The sequence below is a fragment of the Candoia aspera genome, chromosome 1, assembly GCF_035149785.1.
Source record: "Candoia aspera isolate rCanAsp1 chromosome 1, rCanAsp1.hap2, whole genome shotgun sequence".
Lineage (NCBI taxonomy): Eukaryota > Metazoa > Chordata > Lepidosauria > Squamata > Boidae > Candoia > Candoia aspera.
In genome coordinates, this window is record NC_086153.1 from 89,054,853 (window position 1) to 89,072,520 (window position 17,668).

General features: G+C 40.8%; 1 protein-coding gene across 1 annotated transcript in view; it reads left to right on the forward strand.

Moving 5' to 3' along the window:
- Positions 1-2,310: 2,310 nt before the first annotated feature.
- HIVEP2 (HIVEP zinc finger 2) overlaps positions 2,311-17,668 on the forward strand; it is a 28,062-nt gene continuing 12,704 nt past the window's right edge. The window contains exons 1-3 of the mRNA XM_063309260.1: positions 2,311-2,358; positions 3,537-9,045; positions 10,712-10,866. Of these exons, the coding sequence (XP_063165330.1) occupies positions 3,931-9,045; positions 10,712-10,866 (5,270 nt within the window). The 5' untranslated portion in view covers positions 2,311-2,358; positions 3,537-3,930. The remainder of the gene's footprint in view (positions 2,359-3,536; positions 9,046-10,711; positions 10,867-17,668) is intronic.

The window sequence follows — 17,668 nt, forward strand, 5'->3', positions numbered from 1 at the left end:
CTAGGACTACCTGTACTTATGACTGACCATCTGTCTCTCTTTTGAATCAGTTTTTCTATCTCACAAGCAATTGTGCTTTAAAAAAAAATTTGGATGCTTAGCTGATAATTCAATTAGTTGGTAAGTCAAGCCTTGACTAGCTAGGTAGCAGCACCTAGCCAACCTGGTCTGATCTGAAAAAAGTAAAAAGGTTTAGACCAGGGTTGATACTGGCATGAGAAATAACCAGGAAATATTAGGGTTGTGGGCTAGACTGGGAAGTGGAAAAAAACACCCCAGGCAAACCATTTGCATACTACTGCCAAGAAAATGACATGGATGTGTCCATGAAGTCACCAGCAGTTGGGCCATTATTATGCTTCATCACATGATTATATACTGGCATAATCACATTAGTTGTTTATTCATAACTATGTTTTAATAAGCAGCTGTGGTATTCAGAGATATTGTCTTCATGATTAAAAAGAATTCAATAATATTCAGTAGTGTTTTTTTTCACAGATGTGGCATTTTTTAATATAGGGTGTGCCTTGTAGCATAATGGAGCAACTTCAGGTTGTGTATCATTAATGGGCATTGGGTATTTGATCATAGCCATATATAACATTGAGCTCAGTATGTGATCGGTCTTGCCCCCAACACTGCACCTGTGTGGTCATTTCAGAACAGACCTCAGCCCATACAAAAAGGACGCTAGCAGTGAGGTCATCTTCACCCCTGGGATTGTACTGTACGTGTACTGATTTTCATACCAGGTTGAAAGGAGGTTCAAGTTTACAAGATGTTGATGTTTTTATGAAAGCCAATTTGTATGCTCTTAGGTGCACAGAGCCCTTCTAAATGCAGATGTTTGTGTATGCCTGCTTTAATAAGACACCCCAGCCATTATGTCATGAGGCTTATCTCTGCTGCTCTTATAGCAAAGTCTGTGCATATTTGAAAGAAAGAAACAGATTCACTGTGTATCAGCTTTGCATCAATTTCTGAGATCAGTTTAAATATGATGCTAATATTTTAAACTGTGAACAGTTTTGAAGCTGGCTCTCTGAAGAATTGTGTACACCGATACTGATCTGCCCAGGTCTTAAAGATTAATCAGAAAACCTCTGCTTTCAGGCCCAATATAAATTCTGATTTGATTGTGGTTTTCAGGATAACCTTTTCAGTGGTGGCCCTGCACGTGTGGATTCCGTCTGCTGAGAACTGTGCTTGTCTTGGCTTTCTCTCTTGGAGCGTTGAGTTGAGACGGAGTACTATGCTGTTTTACCAACACATTTCTGATTGCAACTGTGTTATGCATTGTGTCTTGCGCTGTCTTAAACCTTAATGCTTGGCAGTTACATCTAAGAAGCAATGTATCAGTTGTTTAGACATCCTATTACTTTAAAGTTATTAATGCTATGACACAAGTAGCTGATAGAGAAGAAAGAGGGTTATGCTTCAGTAAATTAACCAGAAGCTGCTCCTATATGTAGGTAGCCTGAAACCTGATGGTTTGACCCAACTAGTCATTGGTATTATTGAATCATAGCAATACTGTGGAAGGAGCCATGCAACTTTTGGTCCTTTCAGTGGCATATCTGCATGTTTCACACCTGGAACAGATCAGGGAGCTGAGCAGCAGCCTTAGGATCAAGGCTGGCCTAACCTCAACACCACCCGCCTGCCCTGTTGCATTGCTGTTGCTGTGCCTTGCTGTCAAGTACCAAACTGCTGATTGGCACACTAGGAGAGTGACCCAACTCCACAGCCACCACTGATCCTCTGGATAGCCTCTTCAGACAATGCACCCCTTCATTGCCTTTACCCAGGGTGGACTGCTCCCACCACCAACCCTTGATATGTACTGGATCCTTTGCTGTTAATCCTCAGAGTGGTCTTTAGGTGCCAGAAATCAAGGCTCAGGCCTACATCAGGCTCTGTCGAGCCTTTGAATTGATTACAATAGCTTCAGCATAGTAATTTTGCTGTCCTCCCCCCAGTCCAGGTTTTGCTTCAGAAGGACTGACTTAATGACAATATTAGCTTCTGTTTTATTTAGAACTGCTGGTGAGGCCAGTGGCTGAAATACTTAATTCCTAAGAGATACTTCAGTCAGAGATGTAAGTTGAAAGTTGAATTAACTTCTACCAGGACTTGAAAATGCTTATTCTTGAAAACTTACTGTATCCACTCCCTTAAATTGTTTGGAGTAGACCTTCTCATTTCTTGTAGATGAATAATTATTGCAGCATTTCAAAATATCTATTCTATAAAATCCCTGTAGATTTCAAACTTTCCGTAATTGCTTTTTTATTTCTCTTCCTCTCCAGGAACCTTCAAGATTTATCATGTATAATAGATGCCAACAAGATGAAGGTACTTGAAAACCAAAAAACAAAACAAAAAACTAAAAAAAAACCCAACAACCCCTAAATCTATAGCCTTTGCTCTGGACTGATTCTTGTTAGCTCATGTTATAGCCCCGATATTTTATTCCTTTAAACCGCCCCCCCCCCCCCAAGCATATATTACATTTACCCCTGTGTGGTATTTCCTGCCACTGCTGACATTCAGTCATTACCTTAGACATGTGATAGGACTTTTGCATCTGAAGAGTAGCTGTTCTCTGCTCACAGATCAGCAAAGGGACTTTGTTAACCGAAGAAGAAATAATAGGTCTATACATTTATTCTTCATGTATGAATTTGTACAGGATGCTGCATGCTTCCAAAGGTATTATGTGCCTGTGGTCTTTGGACTTCCAAGCTAATGATATAGGATAATATTCTGTTAGATTTAATTTTTATTTAAAACCATAGCAGTTATAAAGCTAATGGCACTTTTTAAGAGACTTAACATGGAAACATGATGCAGAGGAAAGCTTCTAATTTGGCGCCCTCTGCTGCTGCTTTTCAGCAAAAAAGTTAAAATGTCAAGAGATCCCATCTACAGATGTTAAAGAGTTCTAGTCTGCAGTGCAATGTGTAGTTTAGATTTGAATATGAGTTCATTTGCACAAGGTTCAGGATCATACCTATAGAGGCTGTGAATGGTCCTGCACATGTTTTGTAGGAAGCTGTTTATAAGGAAAGTGAAGGGTGACTATTGAGTTATTCAGGAATGAGGCTGGAAGGACTTAGAAAAGTGACTTTTCAGACTAATTTAATCCATGAAATAGTTAAAATTAGAAACCCAACAACACCACTCTCCCATCTTTTACCCAAAGAACTTATAAAAATTGGTTAATAACAAATAATCAAAGGTCCACAAAAGCATGTAATGAAAACAAACCCTTCTGTCATGTGAGATGATTATGTTGTCATTTTCTCCACCCCTGCCAGTGGCAGCTACTGTGTAAAGAAGAAGCAAGGTTGAGGGGATGTCATAGCATAGTAATATCACACCCAAGTTTTGTTACTGTTACAGATCCAAGGAAAGAACAGAGAAAGAGTTGGGAGATTTCTTTAACATCTGCCTCCAGAATTATACAAACTTGCAAATGTTTCTCTCATAAGCCTTCATGTGCTCTGATACCCATCTTTGTCTTTTTGCAGGCAGCTGCATCTTTTGGAAAAGTTCGTGTGGAACTCTGCTTTAGTAGATGAGCAAATATATCTCTCTGGTTCATTCTTCATCTGAACCATTATTAATCATGGACAGCCTTCAGATGCCACACCATGTCTTGACGGATGTAAAATAAACTGTTCAGAGACATTTCCTGCCATGAACAGAACTGTGTGACAATTACCTTTTAGCATAGAACCACAAAAGATCTAATGCCTGCAGTATGACTATGTGGAAAGTTCCACAGAGGAAGAGACGTCTGTGAAGTTAGAACAGCTGTGGAAAAATGGGAGCATCTGAACTTTAAAAAGCACAGCACTGGATACACTTCATGTGCCTGTACAGTTTTCAAGTGAACTAATACCTAAGACCTTTGGTGACAAAATGGACTCTGGAGATATAGCTGTAGGGCAAAATGCTACCTCAAGATCTGGAGAAGCGGCAAAGGTATCGAGCAGATGGAGGCAGGAGCATTCAGCTAATGTGAAGATGAGTATGGTTGGTAGCCTGGAAGGTCAGGCCCAAATTGATCCAGAACACATGGGAAGCCCTGCATCATCTCAGCTTTTTAGTTCTGGGAAAGGGGTGTCACCGAGCAATGCGACCCAACAAATCACAGACAAGCAATACCCTCAGCAGCTTCCAAGTCCATATTCCTGTCAGCACTCGCTTTCATTTCCGCAGCCATCGTTGCCACAAGGTTTCTTGCACAATCTGAAGCCGCGACAGAGCCTTGAAGGCCATAAATGGCAATTTTCTGGCCCTCTGCAGCCAGTTGCCTCTGAGGACTTATTTCCATTTCACGTGCATGGCCATAGTGGAAGTTTCTCCAGAAAGAAAATTTCCAGTCTGAACCCTGCTTATAGCCAGTACTCTCAGAAATGTATAGAGCCACAGTCAGAAGATGGTTATAAGAAAGAACATAAACCCAAAAAGCCTGGCAAATACATTTGCCCTTACTGTAGCAGGGCTTGTGCCAAACCTAGTGTACTTAAAAAACATATTAGGTCCCATACAGGGGAACGTCCCTACCCTTGTGTCCCTTGCGGTTTTTCATTTAAGACAAAAAGCAATTTATACAAGCACAGGAAATCACATGCCCATGCAATTAAAGCAGGATTAGTACCTTTCACAGAATCTGCTGTATCTAAGTTGGACCTGGACAGCAGTTTCATTGATGTGGAAGCAGAGATACATTCAGATGGGGAGCAGAGTACAGATACAGATGAAGAGACATTGTTACTTGTTGAAAGTTCTGACAAACTGAGCCCAGTTCCGCAGATTCCATTGGACATTACAAGCAGAAGTGGCTTTCATGCATCCATAGAAGAATCCTTGGGAGGCCCAATGAAAGTCCCTGTTTTAATTATTCCCAGAAGCGGGGTGTCATTGCCATGTGAAAGCTCCCTGCATGTTGGGTCTGACAATCTGCAGAATCCATTAAGTACTAAGTCTGATGACTCTCACACAGTTAAGCAACGCCTTGCACTGAGACTGTCTGAGAAGAAAGGACAAGATTCAGAACAGTCGTTAAATCTATTGAGCCCACATAGCAAAGGAAGCACTGATTCTGGTTATTTCTCACGCTCAGAAAGTGCAGAGCAACAAATAAGTCCGCCGAATACCAATGTGAAATCTTATGAAGAAATCATCTTTGGGAAATTCTATAGGATTAATCAAAGGACTGCACAACCATTAGCGACAGCCAATCAAGATTGTAATTCAATGGGTAGAAAAGGCAAGACGGAGCCGCTACCTCTTGTAAACCCTAGATTAGACATTAACATGTGTGAAGAGCGAATGTCTCCAAATAACGAAGCACTAATTGACGCTGGCAACATGAGCACTATGAAAAATAGTCAGGTCTTTAATGACAGCAGTTCAGAATCCAAACAGTTGCAAATTGTTACATCATCCATCAAAAATGAATCAAGCCTTTATCCAGGAAGTCATCTGAGTGATGCATCTCTGCTTCTAGAACCTTCAGCAGATACAAACCCACTGATTAGAAGCAACTCCATGCCTACATCATCTGCAACTAACTTGAATGTCCCATCATCTTTAAGAGGAAGCCATTCATTTGATGAGAGAATGACGGGTTCGGATGATGTATTTTATCCTGAGACTATAGGAATACCCCATCAGCGAATGTTAATAAGACAAGCAGCCTTTGAACTTCCTTCATTGCAGGAAGGACACTCAGACTCTGAGTATCATGGACGAATGGGGAAGAATATTATGCTTGCTTCCATTAGATCACCTGTTGGAGAAAAAGGGCCAGGCATGAGAGAAAAGAAGTTGCCAGCAGGGGAGAGACATATTTATGAGGGTGACTCTTCTGGAAAGCACTATAGAAAATGGGAAGATTATGGGGCTCTGAAGCAAAGCTTCAGTGGGTCAAAGCAAGGTGGAGAATTCTATACTGAATCGCCTACACAGTTACAGGCGGTGTCTTCCACGTATGGCATTACATTTGAAAACCGAAAGCGTAGAATCCAAAAGAGTGTTGGAGATGAGGAAGACACACCATCATTGTGCAGTGGTGTTAGTAGCAATTCCATGACTGGTGACTTTGACCTTAAATCACAAATCCAGGATGGACCAAGGAGTGGATATGCCATACAAAGCCATGATAGCACTGCTCACTGTCATTCAGAGCGCTTTGAGATGTGTAGACCCCATTTACAATCATGCAGTCCAGCCACTAGTTTAGAAGAATGCTCTTTAGCTACTGATCAAGAAAAGGCAGCAGAATCTCTGAGCAGAAAGGGAAATGTAATTTCTGTTATTCAGCATACAAATTCATTGAGTCGGCCAAATTCATTTGAAAGATCTGAATCTACAGAGCTTGTTGCTTGCCAGCAAGAGAAAACTTATTTGACATCTGAAAGTTGTGAAAGTGAAGTTGTGGAGTTCCCAATGAGCCCTGAGAGAGTTCAGCAGACTGAAAATGCTGATGTTGTTAGCAAACAGCCTTCCTCACTGCAGCCTTTTCATACATATATGCAGCCGAGGCTGGTTCGTCAGCATAATATACAGGTACCTGAAATTCGTGTCACCGAGGAGCCAGATAAACCTGAACGAGAGAGAGAGGTCCCAGTGAAAGAGCAAGAGAAGCCTGTGGAAGAATTCCAGTGGCCACAAAGAAGTGAAACCTTGTCCCAGCTTCCAGCTGAAAAGCTACCGCCTAAGAAGAAACGCTTGCGTCTTGCTGACTTGGAACATTCCTCTGGAGAGTCTAGCTTTGAATCCACAGGAACTAGCCTTTCTCGCAGCCCTAGCCAAGAGAGTAATCTGTCTCATAGTTCAAGTTTTTCAGTGTCTTTCGAACGGGAGGATGGCATCAAGTTCATAACATCAGCGAAACAGGACGAAGTGGTCAAACAGCCTGAATTTTTGACTGTCCCAGCTGGTGCTTATTCTCTTTCTGTCCCAGGACACCACCAACAGAAAGAAATGAGACGCTGCTCATCGGAACAGATGCCATGTCCTTATCCTGCTGAAATCCCTGAGATACGAAGCAAATCTTTTGATTACGGGAATCTGTCTCATGCTTCTGTGGTAGGAGCACCTCCTACTGCTTTATCTCCAGTGAGAGAAAGGAAGAAATGCTTTTTGGTTCGCCAGGCTTCTTTCAGTGGCTCCCCAGAGGTTTCCCAGGCTGATTCCAGCATGGAACAAAATATAAAGCAAGAGCAAACCGAACACGGACATGCTAGTCTTCGGTCTTCCCAAGCTCCTTGGTCTCATTCCTCCTTTTCTGTTCCTTCAGATGACTCTGGGAAGCATGCTGCTGGTTCTTGTCCACCACGAAGCACTAGTTTACCACCACTTTCCCATCTCTTGGTCCCCCAAGCACCTTATATTCTAAGCAAATATCCAGCAGAACAACAGCATCTATTTGCATTGCAAGAAAAAGTTCCCTTTTTTCCTATCCACAGTACTATATTGCAGTTTCCATACCCATCTGTCTGCATGGTTCACTTACCATCTCAGCCCTTGTGGCCTTCAGAAATTTCACAGACCCACCTTCCACATCACTTTGTACAGCAGCTTCAGAAATCTTATTCTAAGCAACCTTTCCCATTGGAAAGTCACCTGGGCTGCCACCTGGAATATGCTCAAGGGCATATTCAAAAGAAACCTGATTATGTATATACTAAAGAGCAACCTTACCAGCGTTACTCAGGAACATCTGGGCAGTATTCTAAAAATGCACTTGCAACTTACCAGCCAGATTGTAGCATTAAATCAACGGATACCTCTTCTGAACAGCAGCTACAGGTGAATTTTGAAACCCAGAATATTGAACCTGTTCAGTCATTACCAGGCACCATTGTTCCTGTTAGAATCCAGACCCATGTGCCATCCTATGGCAGTGTTATGTACACAAGCATTTCCCAGATTCTTGCTCAGAGCAGTAGTCCTGCTATTGTCATCTGCAAAGTAGATGAGACTCTTTCTCAAAGGACATTAGCAACAAGCTCACCCATGCATGGAATAGGGTTTAACATAGCACAGATGTTAAACCAACATGGAGGGCTGGAAAAATATCCCTTGTGGAAAGTACCACAAACTCTGTCACTCAGCTTAGACTCTTCTATCCCATTATGTCTGACTTCCAGTTCAGATACTGCCTCTACCCTAGGTGGAAACAAGCGTATGCTTTCACCAGCAAGTAGCTTGGAGCTCTTTATGGAGACCAAACAACAAAAGAGAGTCAAAGATGAAAAAATGTATGGGCAGATTGTTGAGGAGCTAAGTGCTGTAGAACTCACTAGTTCAAATATAAAGAAAAGTTTTCCCAGACCACAAAAGCCCCAGCTGGTTAGGCAGAGTTGTACCACTGAGTCAAAAGAAACAGTGCAGTCTCCTTTGCTCTGTTCTCCATTATCTTCATCATCTCAAGACTTGCCAGCTACCAAACCATCTCCCACTGAGCTTCCCAGTTTTGATTCTGCTTCACCTGGGCAAAAGTCTAGTGGCACCTCTGAAGGCAGGGAGTCCCCAGAAGAACTAGATGTGGATGAAACAGCATCAGATATGAGCCTAAGCCCACAGAGGTCTTTGGTATCTTCAGGAGAAAGTCAGGTGGAAGACCAGTCCAAACCACAAAAATTGCCATTTGGCATGTTGGTACAAATGGCATCTCAACCAAGTGGGAAAGCAGTGAGCTCAACAATTCTCCTGACAGATCTTGCTGACATCCAGCACATTCTGCAGTTCCCTAGTTTGCGTACCACCACAACTGTGAGCTGGTGTTTCTTAAACTACACAAAACCCAGTTTTATTCAACAAGCAACCCTGAAATCATCTGTTTATGCTTCATGGTGCATTAGTTCATGTAACCCAAACCCATCAGGACTGAGTACAAAGATTACCCTTGCACTCCTACGATCCAAGCAGAAAAGCAGCACAGAAATCTATACACTGTCTCCGATGCATAGTCCTGGAACAGGAAAGCTGACATCATCAAGTGCATGGAAACAGTTTGCTCAGGTAATTATTCAGTTCTTAAAGATCTATGTGTTTTAGTTAGGCTTTCTATTATACAGAAGAATGCAATGTATGAGAGACATTTCAGTGTAATGTTTTTGGAATAGCTTTCCAAGATATTAATTTAATTCATTGTTTCTTTCTAAGGGGATTTTTCAAATCTATGAGCAAGAATTAGTAGGAACATAGCATCCTGACTATGGATTGTTTCTGAAAAACCTTGTGGCTATTCAACATTTTCCAAATATATTTTTCAATAGAAATTATTCCAAAGCTTCTTTCTTGGAAAAAGACATTGCATCATCACTAACTGGTTATAAAACAAATATAAAGCATTAATTCCAAGTCTCATGATGTGTTAGTTGTTGCATTAACTGATTTTCTGCATCTTTGAGTATAATGGATTTAATTTTTCAGAGTGCAAAGTATATTGAACTCTCATAAGTATAACAAATTCTGAGCAATAAGGGTGGCCTTGGTCCTTTATTTTTAAGTGTGTTACTTCTTTGTGCACCAAAGTACCATCAGACAAAATCAACAATTAATCTACACTGTTGGAGTTGTGCATGTTATACAGTTGCATATCTGTGCTTTCATTTTCACTGTTCTTATTGGGCCCATTGGCTGAAGTAAAAGGAGCCCAGTGTTGGACCATGAACATCCAGGTTCAGGTCCCACCTGATTAAAGAATTCATTGAGCGACTTCGGATCAATCAGTCAGTCCCTGCCTAATCCATCTCAAGGAACTATTGGAAAATTTAAACAAGGGAAGACCACCACATAAACTGTCAGGTAGAAGGCAGGATAGAAATTCAATAGCTAAAGAATAAATAAAACAAGGTTAACATAAAATTAGGTAGAGGCTTCTCTGCAGATTTAATACGGGAAGACGAATCTGCATTTTCCTTCCATGGCCACGGCCATTTAACAACTTCAAAGTTACAGGAAGATCCTATCTGGAGAAAATCCAGAGCCTCAAGTTTTATTTGTCTTTGGTTTAAACCATACATGGCAGTGCTATGTGGATTCTCCCCCTCCCCCACAGAAAATGTCGGATATGAAGTCACTACATCACCTGGGGTTTTCCAGCTCTTATGTGCCTGTGCTAGTTCTAGTTGAAATACTTGTTTCTGTCCCAGGAGATTGTGGATTTATTTATTTATTTAGCGATGAATAAATTCCTGATATATTGGGTTGGGGAGATCAAAGGTAGTTGGTCATAGTTTGTTGCCACATCACTACCTTTTGAACTATAGGCAGAGAAACTAGTGTGTCTTAACCACACCACCCCTGATGGGCTGGATGGCTTTGAGGAGACTATGACTTGAAATGCCAGTGGTCATCAATTGACTGATTTTGATCGTCTAGTAAGTCTTATTTATCTTTACTTTTTATGTATAGATGGCAACATGATATGCTATGTTTACAACATACTGAGGCATTTTTAAAAATTTATTCTACTGCCTATCTCTTTTATTCCTTGGAAAATCAAAGGACTTAGTTAATTGGCTTCCTGAGTTTTCAGTGTGATGTAAGGCCTAATTATGACTTAAAGCATTTACATTAATACGGCACAACACTGTTATTCTGTTTATGTATGTAGTGTTTATTCTAAGCTTCAAACGTTTTCGACCGTTACTGACATTTTCCCCTGCCTTTCTTTTTACAGATGAAACAGGAGCCATTCTTTGTATTTGGCAGCAAGTTTGAAAAGAAAGTGGTGGGGAATGTTATCAAAGAACGAATTAAAGGAGATGGCCATGGTGATAAAGATATTGTAGCCAAACAAACTGAGCCAATGCGAATTAAAATTTTTGAAGGCGGGTAAGAACAGAAAGATGGAATTGTTGTGTGTGTTGTATTACTTTTAGGGACAAGATCTAAAGAGTTACTTTGGGTGCTCATGCATTTGTGATGTTTCGGGTATAATCTTATATGCAAATTGAAGCCACAACTGATCAGAAGTTTAACAAGGCCTAAGCCATGAAGGGCTTTAAAGATGACAACCAGCACCTTGAATTGCACCCGGAAGCACACCAGAAGCCAATGCAGCTTGCAGAGCAGTGGTGTCACCAGTAACATGTGCCGAGTAACTGTCACCAGTAACTGCCTGTGCCACTGCATTTTGCACCAGTTGAAGTTTCCAAATACTCTTCAAGGGCAGCCCCACATAAAGTGCATTGCAGAAGTCCAATCTGGAGGTCACAAGGACATGAGTGACCATGGGCAGGGCCCCCTGGTCCAGGAATGGGTGCAACTGTCTCACAGCCCTAAACTGTACAAAGGCCTTCCAGCTGCCAGCTGCTCTTTGAGCAGGAGCTGTGAGTTCAGTTTACAGAATCTTTAAAAAAACAGTAAAAACATTAAGAATATAAAACAATACAAACAGCCATAATAATAAGTAAAACACAGCAGGGGTCCCACAGACACATTAGCCCTAGGTCTGGGACCAGAGCCACATCTTAAGGACTTTCTGGAACTCCAGGAGAGGGGGTGATGTCTGTATATCTGGGGGGATGCTGTTCTAGATGATGGGGGCCACAACCGAGAAGACACAGTACCTCGGTCCCATAAGATGACAATGTTTAATGGAAGGGACCTGGAGCACACCCAGTTTGCCTCAATGTATGGGGTGGGCAGATGCAATTGGAGAAAGGCAGTCCCTCAGATAACCAGGCCCTATGCCATGAAGGGCTTTATAGGTGAGGACCAGCGCCTTGAATTACACCCAGGAGCCAACTGGCAACCAGTACAGCTTGGGTAGCAGTAGTGACACACTGGCATAACAAAGAGTGCCTGTTATTGCTCGTGTCACTGCATTGTGAACTACCTGTTCATTGTGAACCAGCTTCCAGCTGGTCTTCAAGGGCGGCCCCATGTGCAGCACATTGCAATAGTCCAATTGTGAGGTGACTAGGTCATGAGTAGCTGTCTGAAGGGCCTCCTTGTCAAGGAAAGGGTGCAACTGGTTCACAAGATGAACTTGTTGAAGTTTGAGGTTTCTTGTTTGTGGGTATTTGAGAGGGGAGAAGGGTTGTATTAAAGCTAAAAAATGGTTTGCACGTGTTTAATGTAGACTTTTGCTGAAAAATGCAAAAAAAAATGTACCTTTGCTTCTCAGCAGTTTGTAAGATTAAAACTCTGAACAATATAGGCAATCTTCACTTAATGACCATTTGTTTAGTGACAGTTCGGACTTATGACAGTGCTAAAACCTACTTGCGCCCAGTCCTCATGCTTATGACCATTGCACCATCCCCACAGTCATGTGATCACAATTTTGGTGCTTGGCAACTGGTTCACATTTATGACTGTCACAGTGTCCTGTGGTCACATGATTGACATTTTTGACCTTCCTGACTGGCTTCTGGCAAGCAAAATCAATGGGGAACCATGTGATTCACTTAATGACACATGATTCACTTAATGGCCATGGTGATTCACTTAATGACCACCACAAAAAGGTTGTAAAATTCAGTCTGATTCGCTTAATAACTGATTCACTTAGCAATTGATCCCAATTGTGGTCGTTAAACGAGGACTATCCGTAGTGTCCATGCTGTTTTATACAGCCAAGCTATTACAATTCTGTGTTGAACTTCAGAATGGAGCAGAATTTGGCCATTGTTCTGAAGATGGTCATTGACTTATCTGCTGAAAAAAGGATAAAGTCTTCTAACCACTACTGGTAGCTAGTAATGTCATAATTTAAGTTCCTGTGTTCAGATGAATAAAAAGGACAGTGGAGAAGGACATGGGCAACTGATTGAACTTCCCCAAACAGGCAGGGGAAGGGGTAGACTTGCAGAGGAATACCATTAAATTTGGGTCAGTCACTTTCTCTCAGCCTTAGCAAGAAGACGATGGTAAAATCACTTCTGAAAAATGTTGCCAAGAAAACTGAATGGATTTGTCCATGCAATTATCAGGACTCACAATTGACTTGAAGACACATATTAATTAATTTAAAAAATAAGAAGGAAGGCAGCAAATCAGAACTAGCTAATGTGAAAGTTCTCCTTTGCACTGGGGAAAGGATATTGGCAGTTGAGAGAGCTGTTCCAAATAATCTTGAGCTGTATAATTTTGGGCTGAAATATGAATCTCTTTGTAGATTGTAGTCTATGACCACTGCTTTAGTACTCACAGAGTTCTTTGGAAGCCAGTTGAGTTCAGATCTTGCATAGATAAGCCACAGGGTTTAAAGTCTGAATTTATCGCAGTTGTCCATGAGACCAGAGGGCTCTTGAAATAATTTCAGCCAGTATTTTAAACAGCTGAGTTGCATGCAGGCTTGTTGAAATCAAGGCAGATTTTAATGACAAATTAGATACATATTGGGTCATGCCAGTCAGGGCTCTTTAGGAATTTGATTAAATGACCGAATTGAGTCACACTGTGGAAGTTGCAGATCTGTGCATCAAGATTCAGACAGCTTATGGCCTTTGCTGTACACCATATAGAGCTTAACTGCATCCAGGACATACTTCTTGCCATTCTGGTTGACAAAATGTGATATTTGTGAGACTTGGACCACATAGAAATGGTCCTCGTTTGTTCATTCCAGGATGTCAAAATATTAAAAGACTCTACAAATACCTTTTCAGGCTTCAACACTGAATAAACCAAACTAATGATTTAGTTTAGTTTATTCAAATACCATCACTTTTCTAAGAATGGCATCATATAACAGGATTTCATGAGAATACCATTCTCTCTGCAGAAAAGCGCAAGTGCCCGGAGGTATCTTCTCAAAACCACTTGAGATATAGATAGGATGACTGTATTATCTGCATACAGGAAATTGTCTGCATACAAGAAAAACCAAAACAGATTTGTTGGCCAGCATAGTGGGATGAACTGACCTGCTTTTCCTAAAGCCAACTTGTTACTCTGTCAAAATGTTACCTACTGTATGAAGTCCAGGAACTTCTAGTAGAGGTGTTTGGCATAAAACTTGCTTACAATTCTCAGCAGGCTGGCTGGACAATCATTTGCTGGATTCTTTGTCCCCTTTTTAATACAATGAGACAGTGATCAATTTGCTCCAGTCTGATAGCATCTGCTGCCAACCAACCAACATTTATATTTAATTCTGCTAGAATTTAGTCAGCCTGATAGCTTTACCGTTTTTAAATGAAAAATAAGTCTAGTGATTTTAGAAGGAGATACAGGGATCCAATGACTCAAGATTTGTGGAGGCTATAAAAATAGAGCTTGGGAGGCATCATGGTGTCCCTCCCTGCCCAGAGTCATCAGGTGTTGCTCACCCTGCCTTGAGTTTGAAGAAGAGATCTGAAAAGGAGCTGTACTTGAATTTGCTCAAACCATGAGTCTAGATCCTCTATGCAGTCAATGATTCTTCAAGGACCCCAGATAACATGAAAATGTGTACTCATATTCACCTTCCTTTCAGACTTCCTGTGTGAATGCAAGGAGAATGAGGAAACAAGAATGTAAGGAATAGGGCTAACATGCACAGCCCTGTCCTCTAGACACTTTTGCCCTTGCACATTCAATAAATGTCCTAAAGAGGACTGAACCCATTCCTCAATATATGTCTTATGTAGTTCTTGCTACAATTTTCCTGCTATTTCCTGCTATTTTAGTCAACATATTTCCCACCAATTCTTTCTGTCATTCAATCATGTCTTGCAGGATTTAGAAAGATAACCTACTGGTAGACAAAAGGTCTTTCCTATTACTTCTCTTTTAAAATAAGATAAACGTATAGGTAGCCCTTGTTTAGTGACTGCCTTGTTTAGCGACCATTCACAGCTACAATGGTGATGAAAAAGTAACTTGGAGACCAAGCCTTGCATTTATGACCTTCTCAGGTCTGTAAAGCAAAGGAAAACTTGTCTCAGACTCAATTTTTATGAAATACAGTACAAATCCACACATGAAGAGCCACTCTGCATTTTTGCTTATTGGAAGAATTAAGATCACTGTTACCAGCTACTGTGATCCAAATTTAGGGCTGAATGTGGCTACGTTTTTTGACAGTTTAAAGATCAGTGATATCTAATTTCAACTTATTCATATGCCTGTTGCATATATGTTCATCCCATCCAATAGAACAAATAGAGTCAATTATGCATAAACATTGACCTCACTGTACAGAACAGATGTTATCATTGGCTGGGTCCTGTATAGGACACTGCTGCTAACCACTTTGCTACAGTCCCACAGTGGGCATCTGGAGAACTGGCGGAGGGTGAGAATCAGTTTTTCTCTGTACCTGCACAGAAATCATGAAATTTCTTTTCATGCAGTTGATTCCACTGTATATGAATAACAAAGGACTTCTGTTAGGCAGGCAATACAGTTTTATCATATGTGCAAGATGTCATACATGCAGAGCATGGCACCGTAATTGTTTCAACCAGTCTGTTACCTCTCAAGCCCTCTTTTGCATACAATATTTTGCTGTGTTTCATTAAATATAGATTAATATTGTTTCAGTGTAATAATGTGCCCTCTTTAAAGTTATGGTGGCAATTTTTTCTAGGGTCCTACTTAGTTCTATAAGACTTGTTCTTCATTACAATTTAAAAATAAACATTTTAAAGCCTTTTGTTGTTGTTACTAACCATGCTTTGCCAGTGTGAATTTCCTTATTCTTGTCATTTGGAAGGCATTAGCTATTGATAAGTATGATTCAAATGAAGTTATTTGAATAGCAAAAATTACTTTTTACATAGAAGCTTTTAATACTTAGAGCAGCTGGAGAAACTACTTTTTAGGGAAAAAAGGATCACCTTCTGGATCCTCGATATCAGGAGCAGATCAGTGGTAGAAGTGGGATAAGATAATAGAATATGTGTAAAACAAGAGGCTGAAGGACTATAAAGGAGATGGAAAATAATGTATCACCGACTGATGTACCTAGCAGTTATAAACAGACAAGGCACAAAGACCTGTCTGTCCAAAGGGCTATGTAGCATCTGCATAACAGCAACATTTAATTTAGAATCTTCCAAAAGCAAGATTCTTCACTACCCTGATCATCTAATATTTGAGACGTGTGTGTGTGTGTGTGTATGTGTGTGTGTGTGTGTATGTATGTAGGTAGGTAGGTAGGTAGGTAGGTAGGTAGGTAGGTAGGTAGATAGATAGATAGATAGATAGATAGATAGATAGATATAACAAACCAAACTAAACCATAACCATTTGCACCATGACAACAGAAGAAAGATCATTGCATGCACTCAAGTTTTAGGTTAACACCTCGCCACAGGGACATATGATAGGGGAAAGCTTGCTTTGTGAGGGACTGTCTTGGCAGTGTTCACAACAGGATGCTGAATTAGACTAGTTGGAGCAACAGAGCTCTTAGCTGAAAGACCTCTTTGGATCATGGCCAGGCATGACCCGTATGTCATCTTCAACACTCTTTGTTAGTAAAACTATAATGTCTTGAACTAAAGGGAAACATTGATTTCTTAGAAAAATAGAACATAAATCTTATTCCGAATAGAATAGAATAGAATAGCTTTATTGTCGTTCCACTATACATTATACACCAAGTGCATAATAAAATGAAATTTCGTTGCAGTTGGCTCATAAACACAATCAGACACTAAAATAAAATACCATAATTACTATAAAATATACATTCTTTCCACATTCCACTTAAAAAAACTTACTAAGTATTCAGGAGTCTGATAGCCTGGGGGACAAAGCTATTACCCAATCTGGCTGTTCTGCATCAGATGCAGCAGAACCTTTTCCCAGAGGGTAACAAAGAAAACAGGCCATGATGAGGATGGGAGGAGTCACGATATTTCGAGTAATTGATAAAATAGTTCTGTTCATTATGTGTCCATTCTAGAGTTTAGTAAATTCTAGTATATTTTCAATAATGTGGTCTTTTCTCTGGTTAAAGATTGTCAGGAGGATCATCCTACTTTAAGGGAAAAGGGTATGTACAAGATTGTAGTGAAAGTCATTCACATGGCCTCCCATAATGAGATAACCATCTGCCACGCAGACATCCCTTTGGAAGTTGGTAGTCTTCAGAGACAGGAAAGATGTATCAGTGCAGCTTTTCTAGACAGGAATAGTGGAAGCACATAATCTTTTTACCTACCAACTGTCATTAATTTCCTGGGACCTACATGTTTTTCAGAGTGTGGTCCTGCTACAAAGTCTTGCTCTGGAAACATCACGGGTCCCAAACAGTATCAGCAATAAATTACTTCTAGACTCTATTTTGTCTCCCCACCCCCTAAAAAGCACTCTTGGCACTCACTTTATCAGTGGGCGATTTAGCATTGGCCTCTTGCTGAAGGCATTACTTTTTTTTCCCAGTTGGTTAACAGCAAAGGCAACTTGACAGCGGTAAAAAGATGAAATAACCACCAGCAGCCGTTTCCAGCTGGGTATTCCGTTTGCCTGCAGGGTCTGGCGTTTGCTTAAATGATAGCTGGGAGCAAAGCAGAGGGATTTGTGAGCAAGCCTAGCTATTTTGAGGAAGTAAAGGCATTCTGGTCTTTTTTTCAGAAGCTGCTGCAAAAATGCTATCTGATTGTTTCTTCTCTTGTTTGATTCTGTTCATGAAGAGTGCAAGCCTGCTACTCTGTTACATGGGAATAAGCCTCACTGGAATCAGCTGAGCTCACAT